This window comes from Myotis nattereri, assembly GCF_964212035.1.
Source record: "Myotis nattereri genome assembly, chromosome: 1".
Taxonomy (NCBI): domain Eukaryota; kingdom Metazoa; phylum Chordata; class Mammalia; order Chiroptera; family Vespertilionidae; genus Myotis; species Myotis nattereri.
This window is the reverse complement of record NC_138075.1, coordinates 79,147,366-79,174,750: the sequence shown is the minus strand read 5'-3', so window position 1 is coordinate 79,174,750 and position 27,385 is coordinate 79,147,366. Positions and strand designations below refer to the sequence as shown.

The 27,385-nt window shown below is 50.0% G+C and overlaps 1 protein-coding gene across 2 annotated transcripts; it reads right to left on the bottom strand.

The window, feature by feature from the left end:
* Window positions 1-1,942: 1,942 nt before the first annotated feature.
* On the bottom strand, window positions 1,943-11,368 carry NFATC4 (nuclear factor of activated T cells 4; the record flags this gene model as incomplete). Of its 2 annotated transcripts, none has more annotated exons than XM_081111092.1 (10): window positions 1,943-2,341; window positions 3,024-3,608; window positions 3,805-3,931; window positions 4,218-4,273; window positions 5,155-5,295; window positions 5,761-5,933; window positions 6,240-6,439; window positions 7,010-7,172; window positions 9,042-10,137; window positions 11,269-11,368. In XM_081111092.1, the coding sequence occupies 10 exons, from the start codon at window positions 11,366-11,368 to the stop codon at window positions 2,274-2,276; spliced, it is 2,709 nt and encodes a 902-aa protein (XP_080967218.1). In that variant the 3' UTR covers window positions 1,943-2,273. The 2 variants fall into 2 exon arrangements, with proteins under 2 accessions (XP_080967218.1, XP_080967219.1); XM_081111093.1 differs by having other exon boundaries at window positions 2,005-2,341; window positions 3,348-3,608.
* Window positions 11,369-27,385: the final 16,017 nt, after the last annotated feature.

The window sequence follows — 27,385 nt, the reverse complement described above, 5'->3', positions numbered from 1 at the left end:
CAGATTTCAGCTCACCCCAGGAGGACTCCCATCTAGTGAGGAAGCACCCATCATCCTTGGGTAACTCTAAATTCCCTGGCATGACTACGAGACCCCCAGAATGTAGCCTGTGCTTTCCTCTCCAGTCCCTCCTCTTCCAGAACTTAACCTTTCCCCATCCCCATCGCACAGAACCTCCCTTGGCCCTTTGAGTGCAGTAAGCCCTCCATCTGTCAGCCTTCCTTGGAGACTCAGAGTTCCAGCCAGAGAAGGAAATTCAGTAAGCTCTCCTCCAGGATCTAGCCCATTCTGGTGGCTCTACCCAGCCTGCCTTTTCCTACTCCTGGGTTGGTCAGTTCAGTCATGCTGCAGGTCTCAATCTAGAAGTCGCCCCTGAAGTTCCCGCTAGCTCCTACAGCTGGACGGAGTGTCCCTGCCCTCTGCTCCTTCTGCGCCCTGTAATAAAAGTGTTCACTGCCTGCCCCCCCCAAACCTTACATTCTACGAGAAATATTTACTGAGTTGAACTGTTGAGTTACAATGAGATGTTGACTTACTGTGGCCTCGTGAGGTCCTCCAGGACCCATTGGCTGGCACTTAGCTGCCTGATAAATGTCTGGCAATGAATGAATGGCAGTGCCCTGGCAGAAAATGAAATCATCTGTCTTGGGAGGTAGTGAGTCCCCTACCGCTTTTCATTCACAGAAGCTGATATCCCTTGTTAGAGATCTTGGGGTATGAGGTGGGGTGGGGGGTGTTGTAGAATGCTGGTTATAACACATGTATCCCAAGGTCCCGCCTGACATGGAAATTACAGGGTAATGACTCTGGCCCCTACTGGAGGGTATCTTTGAAAAGCAGCCAAGGACACAGCCCAGTGAGCTGATCACTTGATGTCAGTTTGGTGCACAGCAGTTTGTATTCAGGAAGATAAAGAAAATTCCTTGTTATTGAGGGTTGTCCTGGTTCTCTTGTTCTCCACTTCAGAGCCAGCTTCTCTCACCCCCACCCCTGAACACATGGGTTCTTGCCAGGCCTGTTGGAACCCATTGGATATAGAGAGGCCCCACCAGCCTGGAGGTGAGGCCAGTTTCCTGAGTACCAACTCCCTGAATGTATTTGGGGTGTAGCCCCAGCAGCCAAGCCTAGCCATCGCAGGCTAATGGTACTAAATGCCCAGTCCCCTGGGGACTTGGCCACATTGGCTGTCAAGACAGGACAAACCAGGCTTTGAGCATGGGCCTGTCATTGGTGATATGCGGGCATATCTACAAGACAGGCCAGGAGCCAAACAATGCACTGAGCCCCAGGGAAGAACTCAGACTCGCTAGAGAGGTTGCATGGCTTCCTGCAATCTACTTCCAAAGCATAGATCTTTCCAGAATGTTTTTACTGTCCCCAAGAATCCAGACTGTGGATAGACCCATGCCAGCCCTCCCTCACCCCCAACCCTACTCCAGGAAGATAAGCTTCAGGGGCCTGAACCTGATGAGTCAGGGTGTCTGAGGGTGGGCTGGAGGCAGCAGCCCAGGAGTATACATTTAACCTACTACGATTAGCTGTGTGACCTTGGGCAAGCCCCTTCCCTCTTAGTCTCAGATCCCTCCTTTGCAAATAAGGGATAAGGGCTAGATTGGTGTTTCCTGACCTTGCCTATGAATCAGAATCATCTGGGTGGTAGAAAGAAAAGGAAACTTGAAAATACAGATTCCTGGGTCCCATCCCAAAGAGCCTACAGGAATTTGAATCCCAGGGAGGATAGGCCTACTAAAGTTCTGGCCCCCAACCCCAACCCAGTTAGGGAGCCTCTGGGGCCCCTTAAATTATCCCCAGCCCCCTACTCTGAGAAGCTCTTTGAGTTACAATGATCCCAGCCACATCCCATCTCTTTCCAACCTCTAAGCCACCTCAGGCTAGGGTAAGCTGCCCCTCTTCTCTCGCCAAAGAGCTCTGGAGCCTGAAGCACTGATCAGTGAGCAGTTTATTATCCATCCACCCGTCCCAGACTCCCAGCACCAGGGCCCGTACACAGTCTAGACACAGCCTTCACTCCAGTCAGTCCTCCCACCCAGCCTCCGTCCTCCATGCTGTCCCTCACTGAGCCTTCCCTGGCAGCACCAGGCCCAGGGGGCCACATCTCAGCTAGGGGAGGAGGAGGGGGGCAGGGGGAAAGAGGCAAAAGCTGGGGAAAGAAGAACCAGATTGGCCCCAAGCTTCTGGAACCACCACCCCAGGATGAAGGGAAAGTGGGCAGGGCTGGAGGGGCCAGGAAGCTGGAATTGCCAGGTGATGGTTCAAGCAGGAGGCTCATCTCCAGGAGGTGCTGGGAAGCCACTCAGGTCTCGGCCAATGATTTCACTCACTGTAATGGAGGGACAATGGAGAGATTGGGCTAGGAGCAGCTCCCTTCCTTTTCCAGAGACCCCCAACCCATGCAAGACAGGCTTTAGTCTAAGAAGCCTCTAGGCTCCTCCTCCAGTGGGCCTCACTTTCCCCAATATATCTTAACACCTGCTCCCAATCAAATCTGCTCAGCTCCATTCATGTGGGCTCCCGGGCCCCCATCCTAGCCCTCTCCTGCTGGCTCAGCAGCCCGCAATGTCAGGACAATCGCTGTCAGCAGGGCCAGTGGTGGGTGTAGTCAGTGGGAGGAAGAGGCAAAATATCAAGGTTCTTCATCACCAATCCTGACCACAGTCAGCATGTTTAGGGGGAAGCTGAGGCAAGGGAAAGCATGCCTGACTGAGACCTCAGCAAGCCACTGCTCCTCTCTGAAATTCAGTGCTTCAATCTGCAAAGGGGGGAGGTATATTAAGTGATCTTGAAAGTACTTGTAACCTGTGATTTTGTGATCTGGGGCAGAGGCAGGAACTCCAGGCACCATTCAGAATTAAGTTAACTGGGTTCATGTGGCTACATGCACCACGAACTTGCCTCCTGAGACCCCCTGACTGGTCTCAAGGGATCAAGCGCCAGCCCTCAGCAAACATGCAGAGCAATCTCTTACACACACTCACACTTGCAGCAGCCAGTTCCACACTCACCTTCCTCCAGCGTGATACCCTGGATAGGGACACTGTCTCGGAAGCCGCTGCCGTTGCCATAGCCACCCCTGGATTTCTCCTGCTCCGGAGTCCCCTCCCCAGGGCCATAGCTTGGCCCTACCTCATTGTACCCCTCAGGAGGTGGGGGGTGAACACCACTCTGGGGAGGGAAGGGGCCTTCCAGAGGTGGAGAGGAAGGCAGTGGAGGCTGGAAAGGGGCTGGAGGAGGGAATGGCAGCCCCAGGGGAAAAGGGGAGGCCCGTCCCCCATAGGGGTCACTGGGAAAGGGCCGAGGAAGGAAGGAGACTGGTGGACGGGCACAACCTGTGGTACCCCCAGTCTCAGGGAACATCCGAAGGCCAGGTCTGTATGATGGTGGGGGCCCCGTTTGGGGGTACAGAGGGGGTGTGCCATAGCTGAAACCTTCTGACAGGTAAGGAGGTTCGTAAGCAGGGTCTTCATGGGGATAAGAGGAGTAGGGGGGCCTGGGGGGTGAGAAGTCCATGTCAGTGCCAAAGGAGGGGCCTGAGGCTGAAGGGAAGCCCCGGAGAGATGAGTCTGGTAGGGGCTCCTCCTTGAAGATCACTGGGTGGATATGAAGCAGGAGAACACACTGGTGAGAAGACTGGCAGCCCCCCCCGCCCCACACACACACACACACTGCACACCCTCCATCTACCTTCCCATCCCAAGATCCCTCACGATGAAGGCAGGGCATCCCTCTGCCCTGCCACAGCTCCCCTCACCCCCACACCCCACCGTGGGCTGTCCTAGAGCGCACCAGGCAGGAACTTGAAACTCTGGGTAGGGCTGCGCTTCCTGCGCCCGTTGGAGACATAAAAGTAGACCTGGACGGGCCGGGACACCCGCTTGTTGCTGTACTCAGGGACAGTCAGGGTCAGTGTCACCTGGAAGGAGCAGAGGATAGGCAGGGAGCCCTCAGGAACCTAGGCTCAGCCCAGCCCTTCCAAGGACCGGAACTCCACCTCCTGGATTTTTCCATTTGCTAAGGAGTGAAGTTCATCCCCTAGAGAAGAACCTGCTTCAAGGGGCCAGAATGTGTCCTCTAGAAAAGAACAGGTCACTCCTGGAGTCCCTTCCCCTGGTCAAGGGCTACTCCTGGGAATTCCCTGCCGTCTTCCCCGCCCCCACCCCGCCCCGCCCAGATGGTGGGCACCCCAGTGACACTTGTACCTCATTGCTCTGCAACCGGTTCACAGTGGCCTCCTCCTCCCATTGCAGCTTTCCATCTGTGCAGGGGGAACAGACTACTCCAGCCCAGCTCCAGGGCCCCCACCCCATACCCAGTCCTCTGCCACTTCCCCTCCTGCTAGAGCTGAGGCCAGACTCAGAAGGCCTCTACAAGGCTTCACTCACAAAGAAGCCTGCTGCATGTTTATTCAATTGAATGGAAAAGGCAGGGTTTTAAACTGTCTATAAGAATAGAGCAGCAAGCTGAGACCAACAGAGATAGCAGGACCAGCCTAGGAACCAAAGGGAGTGGGTGACAAAAGCAACTCTTGAACCCTCCCATCCTGTTCCAAACATCCCCGCCCATGATAGTGTTGGGAGGAAGTTCAAGGATAGGAAAGGGTCCTAGCTTGAAGGAGGGCAATGAGACCTCAAGTCTCATGATCTAGCACCTCAAAATCTGCTCTATATGAGCACCGGTGCTAGGGCTCTTGGTGGTCAGGGTTGGCAGAGGACAAAGGCCTCAAGCTGGTGGGTGCACCTGGGCCCCTCGATCTTCCCTTCTCCCTCTGAGGCTCCATCTTGGGGTATGTCACAGGCTCTCGTAATCATAGCTGTGCTACTGGCTCATAACTCAGGAGGGACTGAGCGTGGGACTATGAGGGTTACCTCTTCCCTTCTCCTCATCGACCCTATCCACATGGGGTCAATTATCTCAAAACCAACTTCTCCCTGAAAAATGGAATGTGTATTTCTTACACTTGTTCACCATCCTGAGCATTACAGATTGCTGTCATGCCCATGAAGCAGAAAGTCCAAGAGGAAGGATAGTCTATCTGCCTGTTTTGCAGAGAAGTTAGTTTAGTGGCAGTGCCAGAGTTCTTTCACCTGCCTGTCCCAACTCTTCCCCCCTGCCCTTCCTTCCTCAGTGAGTACTCACCGGGGCCCCTCTCGATGAACACCACCTTGGAATCCGGCAGGAAGTTGGAGCCAGTTAGCACTAGCTCCTCTCCTCCTCTCACCGAGCAGGCACTGGGGCTGTAGGCCTCCACCTGGGGCAGCTCCTGGGCCGAGCGCTGGGCTGCAGAGCAGTGCAGGAAAGGCCTGGCTGGACTGCATATGGAGAGGACAGCCTCCTCTGCCCCATGCCCTTGGAATAACTGCCACAGGGCCCTGGAGGAGCCCTCCTCGGTGGCAGACACACAAGTAAACCCACGGAGCCCCTGGGGTGGCACACACCATGTAAAGAGACACCCAGGCAGACAGTGAGCAGCAGGGCAGGCCAGAGAGTTATCCAAACAAGTGCACAGAGCCACCGACCACAGAGGGAGGACAGGGGCACTCTAGTCCATCCCAGAGACAGAGTCAGCAGCAGGGGCAAATTAGAATACGCCTCCCACCATAGAAATGAGGGCTAACTCCTTTGCAGGGCTACCCAAGAAAGATGGGGCACAGGACACTATGCAGAGGAGATAAGGTGGACAGACAGACACACAGACAAGATGGTCACAGAGACAGAGAGATGGCATAGGGCCTCTTTGCTCACAGCACTCGATGGGCACTGATGCTGTCTGCACAGAGACGACCTTCCCGCTGCCCTGGGGCACGTGTACCCGGAATACCAGCCGCACACGTGTGTTCTTGCGCCCGATATCCGTCTCACCCTTCCGCAGCTCAATGTCTGAATTCCGAAGCTTCAGGATTCCAGCACAGTCAATGCTGAAGGCAAAGAATGGAAGGCAAGCCTTCCCAGCTGAAGCCAGAATGGTAATACCCGCACCCCAAGAGGGAAGCCCCCCAACCCTCTGTCCAAAGCCCTGAAGACCTGCTCTGGGAGCCTAGGAGGACTATTTTAACCCAGAGGTGGCCTCTGCAGACTGCTCCCGAGCCCCAAAAGTCCTCTTCTAGATGGTGAGGAAGCCTGAAACTGCTCCTCTGGGATGTCTAGCTCTCCTGGGAAGAGGAAGCATGGGAAAGACTGGTCCTAAAGCTTGAGGACGGAGGGGGAGTAGAGTGGGAACCTACTTGGCTGCCATGTTGTTCTCAGGAAGCAGGGTCATCTCCAACACCTTGGTACCACTGACTACAGCTTCATAGCTGGCCGTGGCCACCATCTTGCCGGTGATGCGGTGCACCTGATAGAAGGCATGAGGCCGCAGGTTCCTTTCGTCTGCAGTGCCGATGAACATCTGTAGGGTCAGTGGCTTCTCACTGTAGCCTAGGAGCTGGCAGAGGGAGACACAGGCAACACAACTGAAATCTCCGCTGTCTGATCTTTCATCCATCCCAGGGTTTTCAGTCCTCCAAGGGGTAAGGCTAGTGAAAGACAAAGGATATCCTGGAAGGGATTCCCAGGGGGGATTGGGCATCTGTTGTGGAGAAAATGTGGCCTGGAGTTCACAGTGTTATTCTTGGAATAAGGCTCAAACTGAGCTGGGCAAAGGGGAAAATCTCCCAAGAGAGACTGGCCCAACTCAATGAAGACAACCTAACTCCCAGTGAACTTTGGCCTCAGCCTAAGCCCTCCCCCACATCTGGCAGGCCATCATTTTCCACAGTAGACATGAGGCTGGTGTCCCATGGGATGAAGGGAGTGGGGGTGGAGGGATAGAGGAGTAGAAAGTATATCCGGGTCCTTGAAAGGCACCCTTCCTCCCCCAACTCCAGTCTGCCTACAGGGTCACTGCTGAGAGGGAGTGTGGGAAAGGGCAGTGCCACGGGTCTGCACAGCTGGAGCCCATCTGCAGGGATCTGGGACTGGAGAAGAGGAAGGCTATCAGGCCTCTGCCCCTTACCTTGACTACAGGGTGACCACCAGGAGCAGCTTTGACAGCACCTCGGCTGCCCTCTGTCTCATAGTGGGCCCGATGGTGGGCTCGAGGCTGCACCTCAATCCTCAGCTCCAGCTGCTCGTACTGGCTGGGCAGAGGCCAGTCCAGTGGGGGTAGGGCAGAGGTCCTAGACAGAAGAAAAGAGCACTGATCATCTATAGCAGTGATGGCGAACCTATGATACACGTGTCAGAGGTGACACGCGAACTCATTTTTTTGGTTGATTTTTCTTTGTTAAATGGTATTTAAATATATAAAATAAATATCAAAAATATAAGTCTTTGTTTTACTATGGTTGCAAATATCAAAAAATTTCTATATGTGACACGGCACCAGAGTTAAGTTAGGGTTTTTCAAAATGCTGACACGCTGAGCTCAAAAGGTTTGCCATCACTGATCTATAGCCTCAGACTCTGGTCAGGGCAGCACCGAGTCTCAGCTCCCTGGCATGTGAGGGAGGAGGGGATTTGGGTGTGGGAATAAAATAGTCCAAAAGCCCAGAAGCAGGGTGCGAGGGGAAGGGCCCTCAGAACCCCTCAAAATGAGGGTGTGGAAGATGGCACCGGGCCTGAGACTCCCTCCTTCCCAGCTCTGAGCACAGGGTCTGAGGTGGCAATGGTTCACTTGGATACAGAGGAACCCAAAGCCCATCCTAGTCCTTAGACCTGGATGGGAAAAGAGTCCAGGAAAGAAGCACCATTTCAGACTGAACATGCCTCGGAGATAAACCCCTTTGTTTTTCAAATAAAGAAACTGAGACCCAGATGTTAGAACATGGTGAGCCAAGCAAGCCAGTGACTGACAGAAGCCAGGACTGAGCACACGCCCTGTTCCCAGTCAGTGCCCATTCCACTAGTTGGGGCTGGACAGGTCCAGTCAGGGAACTAGGGGTTATTCCCCTATTGAGCTCCCAGATACCTGAGGCCAGGGGCGACCTTAACTGGTGATGGTCCCCAGGTGCTATTTGGCAATGTCTAGAGGCGTTTTTTGGTTGTCACACTAGAGGGGGGGGTACTACCAGCACCTAGTGGGTAGAGGTCAGGGATGCTGCTAAACCATCCTACAAAGCCCCGCACAGCCTCCACAACAAAGAATTATCCTGTTCAAAATATCAGTAGTGCTGAGGGTGAGAAACCCTGCCCTAGGGGAGCCAAGGAGAACAGGTGTTAAGGTTTCTTTTCCCGGGAAACTTTCCTGGATGGAGCCAGCTCAACCTGACATCCCAAGATTCAGGATTATTGAAATGGACAGGATTCTTTGAGGGTAAAATGGATAAAAGAATGCAAGAACTGCTTGTTTTAATATGAATTTTTGTCTTGCAAATATATGCTATTTTAATTCAAATGAGCAGCTATACTTTTAAGGCACAAATTGGGCCCTAGAAATTAAAAGTTAGGGAAGGGGGACTTCCTGCTACCCCGTGTAAGTATGAAATCCATTCCATAGTCCATGTCCAGACCATGCCAGCCCAAAAGTAGGTGTGGAGGACCCTAGAGCAGTGGTTCTCAACCTGTGGGTCGCGACCCCCCTTTAGGGCTCAAACGACCCATTCATAGGGGTCGCCTAAGACCATAGGAAAACACATGTATAATTACATATTGTTTTTGTGATTAATCACTATGTTTTAATTATGTTCAATTTGTAACAATGAAATTGGGGGTCACCACAACATGAGGAACTGTATTAAAGGGTCGTGGCATTAGCAAGGTTGAGAACCACTGCTCTAGAGGAACTCCGGCTTTGCCTAAGGGGTGGGGGCGGGGCTTTTTCTTATTGATCCACAGGGAATGATTACCCTTTTGCAAATCATCAGTTTGTAGAAGGGGTATGTTGCTGTTGATTTAATCCTCCCTAAAAGTGGGTAAATGATAGCAGCCAAGCTGGTTACAGATTCTCTTTTTGAAATGCCAAAGGCACAGAACTAGGACCTTTCTTCAAACTGATCCCTTGACCTGCTCCAAAGTGGAATGGCAGTGGTGCCGGGCACAACCCTCACCTGAAGATGGGGCTGTGTCCCCCAATCCGGGCCTTGGACCAAGCCAGAGGGGAGGGCACTGCCAGGTAGTCCATGCCAGCTCCCTCCTTCCGAGGACCACCTGGAGGAGCTGCAGTCTCCTCTGCTCCCGAAGGCAGCTTCCCGTTGCACGGAGCCGGCTCCTCAGACCGAGGCAGGGTCACTGCCTGCTCACTGGAAGTCCTCCGGGTTTTCTGGGGGATGCTCTCGGCTGGTGGGGCCCCCACATAGTCAAAGGGGCCAGGGGAGCCAGGATCCCGGGCCAGAGGCAGTGGGGGTGGTGGAGGTGGCTCGGACCCCTCTTCTCCCAGGCTGCCCCGGCGGGACAGAGCTGGAGAGGCTGAAGATGGGGTTCCGGAGCTTGAATAGCGCCGTTTGCCACATGGAGAGGCTGGCCGTGGGGAGGCTGGGGAGGGCCCAGGAGCGCTGAGAAGTAGCCAGCTATCTTCTGGTCCCCGGCCTCCGGGGCTTGGACCATACAGGCTCCAGGGATCATCAGGGGTCCATGGCCTAGGGGATGCCCGGGGCGAGGGCAATGGGGAGCCCAGGCCAAAGCGGGAGGCCGCTTCGTTTAGCTCAGACTCCACCTCATCGCAAGCGGCGTACAGGGCGGCCTCATCAGAGGCGTCTGAGAAGAAGCTCCAGGAGGACAGGCTGCTGCTGCCAGGGCTGGGGCTGAAGAAGGGGCCCCCGCCCTGGCCCCCTGCCTCTCGGTAGCCTCCAAAGCCTTCTGGTGGGGGGTAATCCCTGGGAGAGCCGTCCCCCCAGGCATCGGGGTTGTCCTCCAGGGTGGCTGGCGGGTCAGGCGTGGGAGAGATGGAAGTGATGCGGATGCTTGGGCACTCCAGGACACGGCCTCCCCCGGCCCCACCCGAGCCCCCTCCGGGCACCCCCAGCCTCACCGAACGAGCCGGCTGGCTCTCCCAAGTGCCAGGGGAGGGGGCTGGGCGGGGCGGCGGCGAGTGCATGCCAGGCCGAGGGGGTGGTGGCCGGGGAATGCCAATAGGGGCCGCACCATAGGGAGGGGGCTCCCCCAGGGCCAGGCGGCAGCATGTCGGAGTGTCCTCTGAGTCCAGTTCTGTCGAAATGGGGAGGGAGGGGGACAGAGAGAGGGGGATAGAGAGAGGGATGCCACGGGAGATGGGGAGAGAGAGAAGCAGGTGAGAAGATGTCTGGGTTCCTGGAGAGATCAGCCCCCTTAGTCTTGTATGCCACCCCCTCCTCAGCAAAGAGGGGTCTCTAAGGTGCCCTTCAGAGCCACAAAGACAGAAGCACCGTTGAACCTCGGAAGGTGGAAGAGACGCATTCAGAAGCGCCAAGCCTGTTCCCACACGGAAAACCCCACACTCTGAGCCCCCTGCCCTGGGACCTGGGGCACCAGACCGGGTGGGTCTGAAGGTGAGGGATGTAGGTCGAGAGGGGCTGGAGTGGAGCCTGGAGGCGCGTTTAGAGAGGCGCCCGGCTGGGCTGGGGGCGACTCACACATGAACCCAATTAGTAGCGGTTCCCAAACCCCCAAACAGCGCTGGCAGGAGCCCCAGTTGCTATCGCAACAGTGGCCAGGGAAGAAGGGGGGGCGGGGGGCGCGCCAGGGCAGTGGTGACGAGGAGAGGTGGCTCCTCCCTCGCTCCCCACCCCCCCCCCCAATTTGGGGGCGGGGGTACTGCTCGCCCGGCCCGTGGCGGGGGGGGGGGGGGGGGCCGCGCGGCACGGATTCCGTGCGAACGGCGGCCGCCGCCCCCGGCACGGTCCCAGCCATCTGCCTCTTGTTGCGGCCAGACGGGGAGGGGGAGGGGTGCCCCGGCGGGCCCGGAGAGTGCCCGGGGTCCCGGCCCCGGCGTCGGGTCCGCCGGCCCCGGGCTCGGTCTGCAAGGGGCACGCTCCGGAGCCCAACCTTCCTTTCCCGGGGCGGCGCCGGGGGTCCCGGGACCGCCGCTCCCGCTCGCCCCCGATCCCAGTGACAGTCGGCCCAGCCGAGAGGCGGCGCGCAGCCAGCGGCACCCCCGCCCCCACCCCCGTCACCACCTAAAAAGGAGAAAGTGGTGCCCGGCCCCCCGAAGACCTCCACAGAGCCCCCGGCCCCGCGACTCCCTTCAACCTCCGACCCTGTCCTCTCCCGCCCCAGGCTCGCTGCCCCGGGGTCCCCAGACTCAGAATCCCCGGGCCCTGCCCTCTCGGACCCAAGCCCCCCTCCCAGCCCCGCACTAACCTTCCCCCGGGCCCCCTGCGCTCAGCGGGGGGGCCTCCTTCTCCTCCCCGAACACCAGCTTAAATTCCAGCTCCTCATCCTCGCAGCTCGCGGCCCCCATGGATCCGGCCGGAGCCCCCCGTCCCGGTCCGGGTGGGAGGGGGCGCTCAGGAGGCTGCCGTCGCTGCGCCCGCGGCTCCCTCCCGCCCCTTGTCTGAGACGCCCCCTCCTCCGCCGCTGCCGCCTCCCTCCGGACGCCCCCTAGTTATTATAGAAACTTTTCCAAACTTTTTTCCCCAAACTTCTTCAAAGCGGCCCCCCCAGCCCGGCCCTGATTGGCTGCCCGGGATGCTCCGGCCCCTCCTCCGGGGATGAGATGGGAAAACCACGCGCCCCTCGTCCTTCCCCACCCTCCCTCTCTCCCTCTGTCCTCCCTCCAGCCCCTCCCCCTCAAGAAAAAAAAAAAAAAAAGAGAGCACAAAACTGAATTGGAAAACGGCCCCTCCAGCGTGGGATGACCACAATGGTGCCGATTGGCCCGCGGTTGTGACAATCACTGCCCGATGCCTGGAGCACTACCACCCCCAACCCCCAACTTAGCTGAAGTTCAGGGGCTCCGGGTCCGAGTGCCTTAAAGAGGCCACATTTGGGGCTCGCGGGGTGGAGGGCCCACGGAGACCCTTTCTTACGTTCTGAAGGAGTTCTGCAGCCACCAACTAGCTAGAAATGACCCCCTCTCCTCCTCTTTCCCTCCGAGCCTCAGGCCAAGCGGACTGCGGGGTGCAGAGTGGATGCAGGCTGCTCTGCAGAGCGAAAGGCCCTTCCTTCCAAGTCCCTCGCCTGAGCCCGCCCTGCCTGGGCCTTCGAGAAGCCTTGGCTCAGTCAGAGCAGCCCCTCCACCGGCTGTCTCTCCCCCACCCCGAGCCCCCCACCCCAAAGGTGAAGAAACATTCAGCTGTCCTGGAGAACTGTTCATGGGTGCACGGCCCCAGATGGGCGAGGATCCAGGCCGGGCTTTTCCGCTGCCCCTGTCCCAGGCACCCAGAGGGGCCATTAATTAGCCTCCTAGGGAAGTTGGCTCCCCCCACCCTAGAACTGCAGCCCGGAATGAATCTCTGCCTCTTTGGCATCCCGCTCCGGCTCTCCTGAAAATCCCGGCCAGGTTTACTGGGGGCCCAGAGCCCGGCGACTCCAAGGGCCCCTAGTAGGACACCTGTCACCTGGGCAGGAGGAGGAAGAAAAACTTGGACTGGATTTTCTAGGAAGGGCCAGCAAGGAAGGGCCCCGGTGTGTGAGAGGGAATTAGGTCCGAAATCCCTGACTCAGACGGCGGAAGGGGTGGGGTGTCGCCCCCTCCCCCGCCGCCCCGCGCGGACTGTCCACTTCAAACTTTTCTAACACGCGATCTTTCATGTAAATCCCTCCGGCTCGGGCTGCGTCCCCCGTGGCGCCCCCCGCCCCCGCACCTAAAGGGTTAAGCGACGGCCCTCGGGTCAGACGTTTACAAACACTCGCGAGCCGGGCGGGACCGCGCCCGCTACTCTAATGAGAAACAGGCGCTGCCGGGCGGGGAAGCGGGGCGGGCTGGCCGGGCGGCCCGAGCTCCCCTCCCTCGCCTCCCTCCCTCCCTCCCTCCCATCCTCCCTATGGCCCGCCCTGGGGACCCCCCAGCCCCCGGGGACCCCAGTGACGTGCGGAGCTGCCCCGGCTCCGAGCCCAGGCCGCGACGCGGGAGGGGCGGGGAGAAGAGGCCGGCCGGCGGGGAGAGAAGAATGTTCCGCGGCCGGGCGGGAGGCGGCGGGTTTGATTTTCCCCCTCTGGTGGGTCTCCTCGGGTTACACTTCCCTTCCAGCCCCAACTCGGAAATAAAGGGAGGAGAGGCGCACGAGGCGGGAGAGCGAGGAACACCCGAGACCTGCGACGGCGTCCACCTAAGCGGGAGGAGGGGCCAGGGAGGTGGGCGCGGGGGCGCGAGGGGCGGGGTGCCGCCCGGCCCGGCCCGGCCCCGCGGCCCTCCACCCCGCCAGCCGAGCCCCCTCCGCGCCGCGGGCAGACGCGCACATTCTTTTCAAATGTCATTATTTCCTTTGATCCTGGGCAGCGTTTCTCCATGTGTCTGGCTGGGCTCCTGCTCAGCCAGCAGCCTCCCCCTCTCACCCTCTTTGTGTATTTTCCTGGAGAACCTGCCCCTCCTCCCAGCATCTGGAAGGCCCCGAGGGCTGGCGACGGCGCACATTCCCCTGGGGACTCTGGCCTCGCCTCCCAGTGACTCAATTTCCCCTCTGCGGGTGCTGGGGGGGACGGGGGGGGCGGTGGCGAGGGGAGAGCTGTGAAGCGCAAATGTGGCACCAACGAGCCTGGAGACTGTTGGGGGTGCCAAGCTCCTCTCAGGGGAGTGGAGGGTCCCCACTCGGGTCTGCCCGGCGGCAGCAGAGGGATGGAATTTATGACTTCTGCCATGTCCTGCCTCGGGGAGAGCGGGTAGCGGTAAACTTAGGTTGCCCTACACTTCTCCCCGCTGGCGACTACGGAGACCCAAGGGCCTCCCTCCCGCAGCTCCGGGTTTCTGGCCCGCCCAGCCTCTGCCCTGGCTGCGCTGCCCCCTAGCGCGCGCACCTGAGCACAGCTCGGCTCTCTCACCTGGCGAGGGTGAAGCAGTTTGCCTCGGGCTCTGCACTTTCACAAGCATAATTCCACGGCCTTGGAGGTGGTCGGTTTTTTGTGTTGTTGTTTTTTTCATTACACAAGATACATTCTTCTTGCAAATTATTCAAGGCATACAAAAATATATAGAGCCCTGGCCGGTTTGGCTCAGCGGATAGAGCGTCGGCCTGCGGACTGAAGGGTCCGGGCTTCCATTCCGGTCAAGGGCACATGCCCGGGTTGCGGGCTCGATTCCCAGTGAGGGTCGTGCAGAAGGCAGCTGATCAATGATTCTCTCTCATCATTGATGTTTCTATCTCTATCTCCTGCTCTCTTCCTTTCTGAAATCAATAAAAATTATTTTTTTTGTTTTTCTTTATTGATTAAGGCATTACATATGTGTTCTTATCCCCCCATTGCCCCCTCCCCTCCCGTTCATGCCCTCACCCTCCTGGTGTTTGTGTCCATTAGTTAGGCCTATATGCACACATACAAGTCCTCTGGTTGATCGCTCCCCCTTACCCCACCTTCCCTGCCTTCCTTCTGAGGGTTTTTTGTGTTTTTTTTTAAAGGTGGTGGAATATTTTTTTAAATATATTTTATTGATTTTTTACAGAGAGGAAGGGAGAGAGATAGAGTTAGAAACATCGATGACAGAGAAACATCGATCAGCTGCCTCCTGCACATCTCCCACTGGAGATGTGCCCGCAACCCAGGTACATGCCCCTGACTGGAATCGAACCTGGGACCCTTCAGTCCGCAGGCTGACGCTCTATCCACTGAGCCAAACCAGCTCCGGCCCTTCTGCGGTTTGAGCATCTGATCTATGCTTCTCTGTCGCTGGATCTGTTTTTGTTCATCAGTTTATGTTGTTCATTATAATCCACAAAGGAGTGAGATCATGTGATATTTCTCTTTCTCTGAATGACTTTTCGCTTAGCATAATGCTCTCCAGGTCCATCCATGCTGTTGCAAATGGTAGCAGTTCCTTCCTTTTTACAGCAGCTTAGTATTCCATTGTGTAGATGTACCACAGTTTTTTAATCCACTCATCTGCTGATGGGCACTTAGGCTGATTCCAAATCTTAGCTATTGTAAATTGTGCTGCTATGAACATAGGGGTGCATGTATCCTTTCTGATTGGTGTTTCTAGTTTCTTGGGATATATTCCTAGAAGTGGGATAATAAAAATATATATAGAAAACCGTGAGAGTCCACCATTTTGTATACATTTACTAACATATATGTACACACACAAGATCCATATGAGACCATACTACAAGCATTTTGGAGGGGGGGGGGCTAGCTTTTTCCCCCCTCAGTTAACAAATGGTGTGGAAAACTTTACCTGTCAACACATGTGTGTCTAAAAATTGTGGTAAAAGTGCCCATCTCACCCTGACTGGTTTGGCTCAGTGGATAGAGAGTCAGCCTGCAGACTCAAGGGTCCCAGGTTCAATTCTGGTCAAGGGCATGTACCTTGGTTGAGGGCACATCCCCAGTGGGAAGTATGCAGGAGGCAGCTGATCGATGTTTCTCTCTCATCGGTGTTTCTGACTCTCTTTCCCTCTCCCTTCCTCTCTGTAAAAAATCAATAAAATATATATATTTTTTTAAAGTGCCCATCTCTATTTGAGGTTAGTGATAGACCTCTGTCTGAAACCCAGACTTTCTGCGTCCTTGTTCAGAGATAATTCCATTTTACATAAAAATCTGTCTTAGGCTGAGCTCCCCCAAAAAGCAGAGCCTGAGGCAAGAACTAGATGCGCATAGTTTATTGTGGAATGCAATCCCAAGGGACAAAAGTGTGGTTCAGTTGGTCTAACATCGTCCTATGCATCATTCGATTCCCAGCCAGGGCACATGCCCAGGTTGCAGGCTCCATGTCCAATAGGGGGTGTGCAGGAGGCAGCCGGTAGATATTTCTCACATGGATGTTTCTCTCTCCCTCTCCCTCTCTCTCTCAAATAAATTTTAAAAAACACTTTTAAAAAATAAAAATTAAAAAATGGGGGACCATGAAGAGTGAAATGGGAAGAGGGAAAGCTCGGCCAGGGGTGCAGTATTGAGCCACTTTGAGAGACTGGAACATTGTTCCACTTGGGACCTTCTGTGGAGCCGTATACAGTGTGATTCAAAAAAGCAGAAAAGAGAATATTTATCTGCTCTCTCCAACTCTCAATGGTCAAAAGTTGCCCCTTAAGTGTTAATTCCCTTACTCTTCCAGGTTTACACAAGTGTCAGAAAACGGTAGATGTCCTACAAGGTTGCATCAAAAAAAGGCCCTAGGCAAAAGGCAAAAGATAGAAGCCATAGCTGGGAGCAAATACTGTCGGGTAACACTTGCAAGCTGTCGGTTCCACAGTAATAGCTGAAGTAAAAAGATGGATGGAGAGCATGTGAGGCAGGTAAGATATGACCTTCCACTCATCCACTCATCGATAAGATCATTCACTCATTCAAACAAAAAAATATTTATTGAGGAACCTGTATGTTCAGAGGTAGTTCTAGGCATTGGATATCTATAGTTATAAACCAAGCCCCCCAAGAATTTCCAGTTATTATCAGACTGAAAATATATTTCATACTCGACATCTCCCTCTTCCCTGCCCCCATAACTGTAGAGAACTATCAGTGTATTCATGTTATTCATTCAGTATCCATCTACCTATCTATCCTTCCTTTCTATTCCTTTCACCACCATTCCAGTGTAAGCCTTGATTTTTTTTCTGATTTGGACTCTCAATAACAGTTTCTAATGTCAATGGCATACCTTACATATTTGACAACTGAAACATATCATTTTTATTTATTTATTTATTTATTTATTTATTTATTTATTGCTTAAAGTATTACAAAGAGTATTACATATGTCTCCTTTTTTTCCCGCCCTTGACAATCCCCTGGCCTCCCCTACTCCTCAGTGTCTTATGTCCATTGGTTATGCTTATATGCATGCATACAAGTCCTTTGGTTGATCTCTTACCCACCCCCCTCCTGCCCTTCCACCCACCCCAGCCTTCCTGCTGTAGTTTGACAGTCTGTTTGAGGCAGCTCTGCCTCTGTATCTATTTTTGTTCATAAGTTTATAATGGTCTTTATTATCCAGAAATGAGTGAGATCATGTGGTATTTTTCCTTCGTTGACTGGCTTATTTCATTTAGCATAATGCTCTCCAGTTCCATCCATGCCGTTGCAAATGGTAAGAGTTCCTTCTTTTTTACAGCAGCATAGTATTCCATCGTGTAGATGTACCACAGTTTTCTAATCCATTCATCTACTGATGGGCACTTAGGCTGTTTCCAGATCTTAGCTATGGTGAATTGTGCTGCTATGAACATAGGGGTGCATATATCCTTTCTGATTGGTGTTTCTGGTTTCTTGGGATATATTCCTAGAAGTGGGATCACTGGGTCAAATGGGAGTTCCATTTGTAGTTTTTTGAGGAAACTCCATACTGTCTTCCATAGTGGCTGCACCAGTCTGCATTCCCACCAGCAGTGCACAAGTGTTCCTTTTTCTCCACATCCTCTCCAGCACTTGTCGTTTGTTGATTTGTTGATGATAGCCATTCTGACAGGTGTGAGATGGTACCTCATTGTTGTTTTGATTTGCATCTCTCGGATGATTAGCGACTTTGAGCATGTTTTCATATGTCTCTTGGCTTTCTGAATGTCCTCTTTTAAAAGGTGTCTATTTAGGTCCTTTGCCCATTTTTTGATTGGATTGTTTATCTTCCTTTTGTTGAGTTGTATGAGTTCCCTATAAATGTTGGAAGTTAAACCCTTATCAGTGATAGCATTGGCAAATATGTTCTCCCATGTAGTGGGCTTTCTTGTTGTTTTGTTGATGGTTTCTTTTGCTGTGCAGAAACTTTTTATTTTGATGTAGTCCCATTTGTTTATTTTCTCTTTAGTTTCCAATGCCCTAGGAGCTGTATCGGTGAAGAAATTGCTTCGGCATATGTCTGAGATTTTGTTGCCTTTGGATTCTTCTAGTATTTGTATGGTTTCTCGTCGTATACTTAAGTCCTTTATCCATTTTGAGTTTATTTTTGTGTATGGTGTAAGTTGGTGGTCTAGTTTCATTTTCTTGCATGTATCTGTCCAATTTTCCCAACACCATTTATTGAAGAGACTATCTTGACTCCATTGTATGTTCTTGCCTCCTTTGTCAAGTATTAATTGAGCATATTGGTTGGGGCTGATTTCTGGGCTCTCTATTCTATTCCATTGATCTATATGTCTGTTCTTGTGCCAGTACCAGGCAGTTTTGAGAACAGTGGCTTTGTAATACAGCTTCATATCTCGTATTGAGATCCCACCTACTTTGTTCTTTCTCAGGATCGCTGCAGCTATTCGGGGACTTTTTTTATTCCAGATGAATTTTTGGAGAGTTCATTCTAGGTCTGTGAAATATGCCATTGGTATTTTAATGGGAAGTGCGTTGAATTTATAGATTGCTTTGGGCAGTATGGACATTTTAATGATGTTGATTCTACCAATCCAAGAACATGGTATGTTCTTCCATCTCTTTATGTCTTCCTCTATCTCTTTTATCAGCGTCCTGTAGTTTTCTGAGTAGAGGTTTTTTACCTCTTTAGTTAAGTTTATTCCTAGGTAGCTTAATTTTTTTGGTGCGATGGTAAATGGGATTGCTTTTTTAGTCTCTCTTTCTGCAAATTCACTATTGGTGTATAGAAATGCCATAGATTTCTTGGCGTTAATCTTGTATCCTGCTACATTGCCAAATTCTTTTATTAAGTCTAATAGTTTATTGATGGAGTCTTTAGGGTTTTTTAAGTATAATATCATGTCATCTGCAAGTAAGGACAGTTTTACTTCTTCTTTTCCAATTTGGATGCCTTTTATTTCTTCTTCTTATCTAATTGCAATGGCTAATACTTCCAGTACTATGTCGAACAGGAGTGGTGAGAGTGGGCATCCCTGTCTTGTTCCTGTTCTTAGGGGAAATGGTGTTAGTTTTTGTTCATTGAGTACGATGTTGGCTGTGGGTTTGTCTTATATGGCTTTTATTATGTTGAGGTATGATCCTTCTATTCCCACCTTGCTGAGAGTTTTTATCAAAAATGGGTGTTGAATTTTGTCAAACGCTTTTTCTGCATCAATTGATATGACTATGTGTTTTTTTTTCTTTCAGTTTGTTTATGTGATGTATCACGTTTATTGATTTGCGGATATTGTACCATCTTGCATCCCTGGGATAAATCCTACTTGGTTATGGTGTCATTTTTAAAGCTCTTCTACTCCATAACAAAAAAAAATTATTTTCAGTACTAATAATGATATGAAACAAGAACTGCAAAGAGTAAAAATCGTTTTATTGAACCCAGCTAAAGCTGGCTCTCAGCTTCAGTGACAGCCATAGAAGGTAAAGAAATCCCAGAATAAAAAAAGAAAGAAAAAAAAGGAGAGGTTGGGAGCTTCAGTTGCCTGCCAGCCTGAAAACGGCCCTCAGCCCCTCACCCAGACTGGCCAGGCACCCCAGTGAGGACCCCCACCCTGAAGGCGATGTGACCAGCTGCAAACAGCCATCACCCCCTCACCCAGGCTGGCCAGGCACCCAAGGAGGACCCCCACCCTGATCCGGGAAACCCTTCAGGGCAAACCAGCCAGCCCCCACCCGTGCACCAGGCCTCTATCCTATATTGTAAAAGGGTAATATGCAAGCTGACCCTAACAGCAGAAAGACTGGGAATGACTGGTCACTATGACACACACTGACCACCAGGGGGCAGACGCTCAATGCGGGAGCTGCCCTCTGGTGGTCAGGGCACTCTCACATGGGAGGAGCTCTGCTCAGCCACAAGCCAGGCTGATGGCTGCCAGTACAGCGGTGGTGGTGGGAGCCTCTCCTGCCTCCTCAGCAGCACTAAGGATGTCTGACTGCAGCTTAGGTCTGCTCCCCGCTGGCAAGTGGACATCCCCCGAGGGCTGCCGGGCTGCCAGAGGGATATCTGATTGCCATCCTGGCCCAATCCCCTGGGGAGCAGGCCTAAGCCAGCAAGTGGTCACCCCTGAGGGGTCCCAGACTGTGAAGGGGCACAGGCCAGGCTGAGGGACCACCTACCCCCGAGTGCACAAATTTTTGTGCACCAGGCCTCTGGTTTCATAATAAATTCCAAAAATTGCAATTATCTTTGTTTCTCCAGGATTGAAGCTAATAGCTTTCCATTGTCTCCTTTGTTGAAGAAAAAAAAACTTAAACACAAATAAACACTATGAGTTTTTTATATAATGTCTTAGTTTTGATTACTGAATAACAAATCACTCCCAAAACTTTGTGGTTTCAAAACACAATGATCATTTACTATCTTTCATGGTTTCTATGAGTAAGAAATTCAGGCAGGGTACAGTGAGGAAGGCTCTTATCTGCTCCCCAGTATCTGGTGGGGGACTTGAAGGCTGGGAGCTAGAATCACCATCTGTCTAGCCCAGCTGTGGGCAAACTACGGCCCGCGGGCCGGATCCGGCCCATTTGAAATGAATAAAACTAAAAAAAAAAAAAAGACCGTACCCTTTTATGTAATGATGTTTACTTTGAATTTATATTAGTTCACACAAACACTCCATCCATGCTTTTGTTCCGGCCCTCCGGTCCAGTTTAAGAACCCACTGTGGCCCTCGAGTCAAAAACTTTGCCCACCCCTGGTCTAGCCGTTGATGTTGACTTTTGGCTAAGATATTAGTTAGAGCAATTGGCTGTACCACCTACATGTGGCTTGGGCTTCCTTACAACATGGCAAGCATGAGAGAGAGCACTGCAGGTAGGAACTACATCCTTTTTATGATGTGTATTTCATTGGTGAAGGCAGTCACAAGCCCCTGGCCAGAATTAAGGGGTGGGAACATAGACCTCACCTCCAGATGGAAAGAGTAGCAGTTACACTGTAAAAGAGCATGTAGAACAGTATAAACACACACATGTGGCCAACACCCCTCCCACATTTATCCTCCCCCATAGACCCTCAAGTATCATGACACCAAGCTCAGGCACAAGGGACCAGATCTTGTGACCTAGTTCCTGAACCTGAAGCCTGAGCAAATGCTGTGTAACAAATCACCCCCAAAGTTAGTGGCTCCTTCCAGGTACATATTTTATGATTGAGAGATAAGACATAAATATATGAAAGGTTATATACTAATAAAAGAGTTTAACAAAAACCAATAATTCTGGAGATATAACAAAGCAATTCTATCAATAAGAGATGTTTGGTTGGAAGCAACAGAAACTGACTCCATATAAGTTAAGCAAAAGAGGGCCATATTGAAAGATGAGATCACAGAACTAACAGAAAAGGAGAATGAGGCTTCAGGAAGGATGCAAACCAGTGGTTCTGGGGGACTAGTCCTCAGAACCTGAGGCACAGTCTCTTCATGGTGCTGGATGTTTTCAGTTCCCGGTCTGTACCAAGTCCTTCCTGTTCCCAGGACTCCACAGATGCTGTTCCTTCTCTCTTTACACACAACCCTCTTTGTCTAACTAACTTTTATTCATCTCTAGATCTCAGCTACAATCCCATAGCATTCATAACACTGTGAATACATACATAATGCATTATGTATGTATTTATTTAATGTCTGTGTACCTTACTAGAGTGTACAGTTCTCTGAGAGGGACTTTGTCTTATTTTTTTTTTCTGCAAAAGTCTCTTACTTTTTAAGTTTTATCTATTTAACAAACATTTGTAGAAATAAATGAAGACCAATTAAATGAGACAGGCAAAAGCTATTTATTCAGAGCTTGTTACAGCAATGGAGTTGTAACAAGTCACCATCACTTGCATTTTGGCAGAGACTCAAAGTCAGGTAAAAGAATGGGAAAGCTGTATAGTGGGAAAAAAGGGAAAGCATTGGGTATGTTGATTGGATAGGGAAGCTGTAGGTGGGCTGCGTGGAAGCAGGGTGCCTATGTGACTGGGTAAGGGTGCACTATTTGGCTTTCTCCAATTGGTCCTACGTTGAAAGTGGGGACAAAAAGTAGGAAAGTTTTCACATATTAATCAAGATCTGGCTTTGGGGAGATTGTTACAGGCCTTACTATATGGCTTCCTGGGCTGGTTGCTGAAGACAGTGGTCTGACTTCCTACAAGTCTGTCTTATAGACAGTAGACTAGCTTCCTGGGCTGACTGGTATAAACAATGGGTTGGTTTCCCAGGCTAGTTGCTGCAGATTATGGGTCAGAGTTCTATTGTTATATATGGCCTGGCCATTGTCCATTGTCTATCCAATCGCTCACATTTAACAAAAATCTATTATGTACCATACACCATGCTAAGCTCTGGGATACAGAGATTGATAGAAGACAGTGGTTGACTAATTGGACAGTTGGTAGGAGATGGTGTTTAAATAACTAGGCGCACCCATTAGAATTAGGCTTGGCTGTGTATGACATAAAAACCTTAAACCTACAGTTTAAGTGAAATAGAAGTTTACTTCTCTCTCATGCAAAGGCTCTGCAGGTAGGCAGTCAAGGTCTGGTATGGCAGTTCCACAACCTTCAGGCTCCCAAGCTCCTTCTAGCTTGCTGTTCCACCATCCTTAGCATTCCACTTCATGGAAAATGGCTGCTCAAGGACCAGCCATCACACCCATATTTAAACCAAGAACAACAAAATAAGAGAAGAACGCATGCCCTCCCCACCCCCACCATTTATATTTACTTCCAAGTGGCCAACATTTAGTCATATGGCCATATATAGCTGTAAGGGAGGCTGGGAAGTGAATTTCTTCCAAGTGCACATATGTGACGCTAAAAATGTCAGGTTTTATTACTAAGGAAGATGGGAAGAAAGGTCATGGGGTCGATTAGCAGCCTCTGCCAACTAGAGAAATGGGATTTGGAGATTATCCATAAATCCAATTACTCATACTGTCCTTTCCTCTAATATAGAATACTCTTGACTTACCATGTAATTATTCTCACTATGTATTACAGAGTAAAATCAAGTTCTTTACATAGTTAAGAAGCAGATTTATGAGCTTTATGGTTATCCTATTTTAAGGATGCCGTCTAGGATGTTGTCTACAGCAACTATTCAGAGTCTTCACTGTAACCAGAGACACTTTCTCTCCGCTCTCAGGAAGAACTATGCTTCTCCTGAATCATTAGGCAAAGGGCAAAACCAAAGAGACATTTAAAATTGCAGATACTGAGGCATTTTTGTAGGCTAAACATTTGCAATATATGTTGTAGACCTTTATTGCAATCAATTTGGTTCCAGGTAAAATTAGGTCTCGTCTTTTTTGATGAATTCATGATCCAATTAAATTCATGATCATATACATTCAATTTTTTTATGAGAGAGAGAGAGAGAGAGAGAGAGAGAGAGAGAGAGAGAGGGAGATTTGTTGTTCCACTTATTTATGCATTCAATTTGTTGATTCTTATATGTGTCCTGAACCCAAAACCTTGCCATATTGGATGATACTCTAACCAACTGAGCACCCAGCCAAGTACATTCAATTTCATAATCACATATAATTCCCTCGATTTTGCCTTAGTAAATTCCTACAGCTCCTTCTGGGTAGCATTCCTATTTACTTTGACACGTTATTGCTTCTCATTCTCTGGTCCATCCTGGTCAGAGGATGAGTGCAGGGGGGTGAGTGTAGAGGGGGTGGGGCATAGCAAAGCAGAGTCCCACTCTCCCCTCTGCAAGGAAGAAACAGTGAATTGCTTCAAAGGAGACTATGGGATTGGATTTTCCCAAGACTTCTAGTTCTTTTTTTTAATGTATTTTATTAATATTTTACAGAGAGAAAGGGAGAGGGATAGAGAGTTAGAAACATAGATGATAGAGAAACATTGATCAGCTGCCTCCTGCACACCTCCTACTGGGGATGTGCCCACAACCAAGGTACATGCCCTTGACCAGAATTGAACCTGGGACCTCTCGGTCTGCAGGCCGACGCTCTATCCACTGAGCCAAACCGGTTAGAGCTCTAGTTCTTTTTTTATGTCCATATTTGGATTGCCAAGTTCCTGATATTTTTCCAAATCATTATTCTTACTTTCACTGCAGAATCCTGGTGAGGTTATAAACTCATCTGCAGTTCAATGATGTGCAATATCAGTTTAGTTTATATCTGACATCTACGAAAGTTGCATGAAGCAGTGCTATATTTTCTTCTGGGCTTCAAGATGGATATTCTGTGTTCTAAGTTCTTTGTTCTCCTATCTGTAACTATCCAATGGCATTGAAAGCAAACTTCCAACCCTAAAATTCCATACTGCTCATCATTAACTTGTTCTATAGGAATTGCTACCTGGTCCCTCAGAAACTCACATAATTTGCCTTGCTAGAATGTGGAAGTAATGTGAACATTTATTTTGCATGATCTTTATTCATATCCAATTGTGCGTGCCCCACATATTCTCTAAGGTTTTGCTGCATACAACCCTACCAATCAATTAGTGGAATGGCTTATTGAACAATCATTTAATTCACCATCAAGGAGATACATATTGAGGTTAAGGTCTCTTTATACTTTGACCTAGTGACTAATAAATGGTATTGTTTATCTATTACCAGGATCCATAGTTCTAAGAAATAAGATGTGGTAGACAGAATAATGATGCCCAATTATTAGGTAAGAGCCTGCAGAGAACTTTCAGCAGTCTTGTGGTACTGGGGAAACAAAAATTGGAGTTAAAGACCTGTAAAGAAGGAGGGCCCTGATAAATTCCCCCAAGATTTCAGTCAGAGCCCCTGAAGAATTTTATCCTAGGACTATAGCTGTATCAGTCAGGGCTTAATCAAGCAGATACCACACAGGAATCTGAACTGGTGAAGTTTAATATAAAGAAGTATCTACACTAATAAAAGAGAAACATGCAAATTGGTGTCACTCTGCCACACCCACCAGATAATCAGAGTGACTATGCAAATTAACCCAGCAAAGATGGCAGTTAATTTGCATACGCAGGCAAGGAGCAAAGACTGAAGGCTCTGGCTGGAGTGAAGACTGAAGACTGAATGAAGACTGAAGACTGAAGACTAAAAACTAAAGAGGCTTGGCTTCTCTGCTGCAGCCAGACTAAAGGCCTGGGTCCCGGGTGCCGGAGGAAAACCGGTACCGGCAACCAGGGGAAGGAAGGCCTATTGCACAAATCTTCGTGCAACGGGCTTCTAGTTAACTATAATAGGGCACTGAATTCCTGAGAGATTGGCTAGTAAGAGAATTCTAAAGAAAGGGGGAATAGCAGATACGAAAAAAAGCTCCCCCTCCTAGAACTGAAATAAAATATCCAAGAAAGACCACCCATCCTGCCCCAAACTTTCTCCCAGGGCTGAGATCCAGACTTAGTTTAAGAGGACTTGGCTTACTAGCTGGTGCTCAAGAAGATGCCAGGGGAAGTCATTCATGGGGAGGTGCCTCATCATTTGCAGTTCGCTGAGAAGCTACCCAAGGAGGTGGCAGGCGAAGCTGTTGGCTGCTGAGCACTGGGACTGCCATGCACTAAAGAAGTGGTTCATGCCACTGGAGCCTGGCCAAAGGAACGTCAGAACTAGGGAGAGACCTCTTCCTCCTCCAGTGTTTCTCCAGCACCCTCTACTGACAATGCTTAACATTGTGCCAGCTGGCAAACGAAAAATATTTACAGAATTCAGCTCCTGTATTGTAAAGCAGGAAGTGAAGGGTGGGGCTAGGACTAGGGTTAATTGATAATTGGCACAAAGGACAATCTGGAAATAGATCAGCCTACACTAAGGCTGAAACTCAGCTTCAAATCGACTCAACCCCACATTGGATTAAAGTGATTTTCCCCTCTTTTAATTGCCTGCCAGAAATTAAAGTGAATTATCTTTGAAGAAATCTAGTATTATTCAGACACAACCATCTCTACAATTTTTTAGACAAAATAACTGTCATTCATTCAGAAATTATCAGATGCCTCAGGAGATATCATCAAATTACTGAAAACCAAGAGGGGAAAAAATACTCAATAGTAACAGACCCGCAGCTGATCCAAATATTGGACTTATAAGACATGGATTTTGAAATAACTGCAATTAATAAGTTTGAGAAAGTAGATGGTAAGATGGAAAATTTCAGCAGAGAAATGAAATCTATAAAAATAATTAAATGTAAAATCTAGAACTGAAAAAATCCTATAAATAATAGATTTGTCTCTATTTCCCACTTTTCATAAGCGTTCATCCATACCCAAGCCCCACTTATTTTTTCCCACTCAGGAAATTGCTTTACTTAATAATCATTATTCTCTTTTAAGTGTCTATTATGTGGCAGACATTGTAATACATATGTCATGTACTTCTCTCCACCCACTAACCTTGTTAAGTAGATATTAATTAGTGCCCCATTACATATACAGTATATGGACACTGACACAGAGAGTAAGGAATTTCCCCCAAAACAAACAGCTGAAATGTGGAAACTGAAATCCCAGCCGAGGTCTATCAATCTGACTCCAAACCTGCATTATTGACACTAAACTACACATTACCTCTCTCTTCCCTGCTTGTCTGAGCACATAGAAACTATTTCCTTCTTATCTCTTCTGTGTAACTCAGTGTCTTAACTTATTTCCTATTTCCTGTTTTCTTTTCATAAAAGGACATTCTTAATTCTGAGCAAGGCTCATCTTTCTACCTCCTGAAACTGTGCTTACCCACTATTCAGGGTCCTCACTCCCTCTCTTAGGCCTGTAACTGTCCCCTCTCTACTGCTACTCCCTCTTCTCCACAGTCTCAAGTCATCCATCCTAAAGAAAGAGAAAAAGATTTAAAAAATCCCTTGATCCTTTTCCTTGCTTAACCTAACATTCATTTTGTTTTCCTTCCCTTCACTACCAAACTTCTCAATGGCAATTTCTGCAGATCGCACACACTCATTAACTCACTCAAAATGAAACACAGAACTCCTCTCTCAGCAGTCACCATGGTCTCTTTTTTACTTTCAAACCCCACAAGCTGTGTGAGTCTTCTCCGATTTACTGTCTTTAGCAGATGACTATGGTCACACCCTGAGTTCAGCCACAGCTGTAGTGGGCAGTTCTGTGTGAGCTCATACTCACCTTGCACTGCCAATATCCTACTTTAGGTCTGCACCTTAACCTTCACATCCTACTTCAGGTCTGTATTAGTCACAGTTCTCCAGAAAAACAAAACCAGTAGGATTTGTGTGTGTGTGTGTGTGTGTGTGTATACATATATATATATATATATATATATATACACACACACACATATATGTGTATGTATATATACATATATATGTATATATATGTGTGTGTATATATATATATATATATATAGAGAGAGAGAGAGAGAGAGAGAGAGAGAGAGAGAGAGAGAGAGAGAATTATGGAGGATGCCAAGTCTATAATCTTCATTGTGGGCCTGCAGGCTCAAGACTGAGGAGAGCCAATGGTGCGGTTTCAGTCCAAAGGCAAGCAGGCTGGAGACCCAAGAGAACTGACGGTACAGATGAAGTCTGAAGGCAGTCT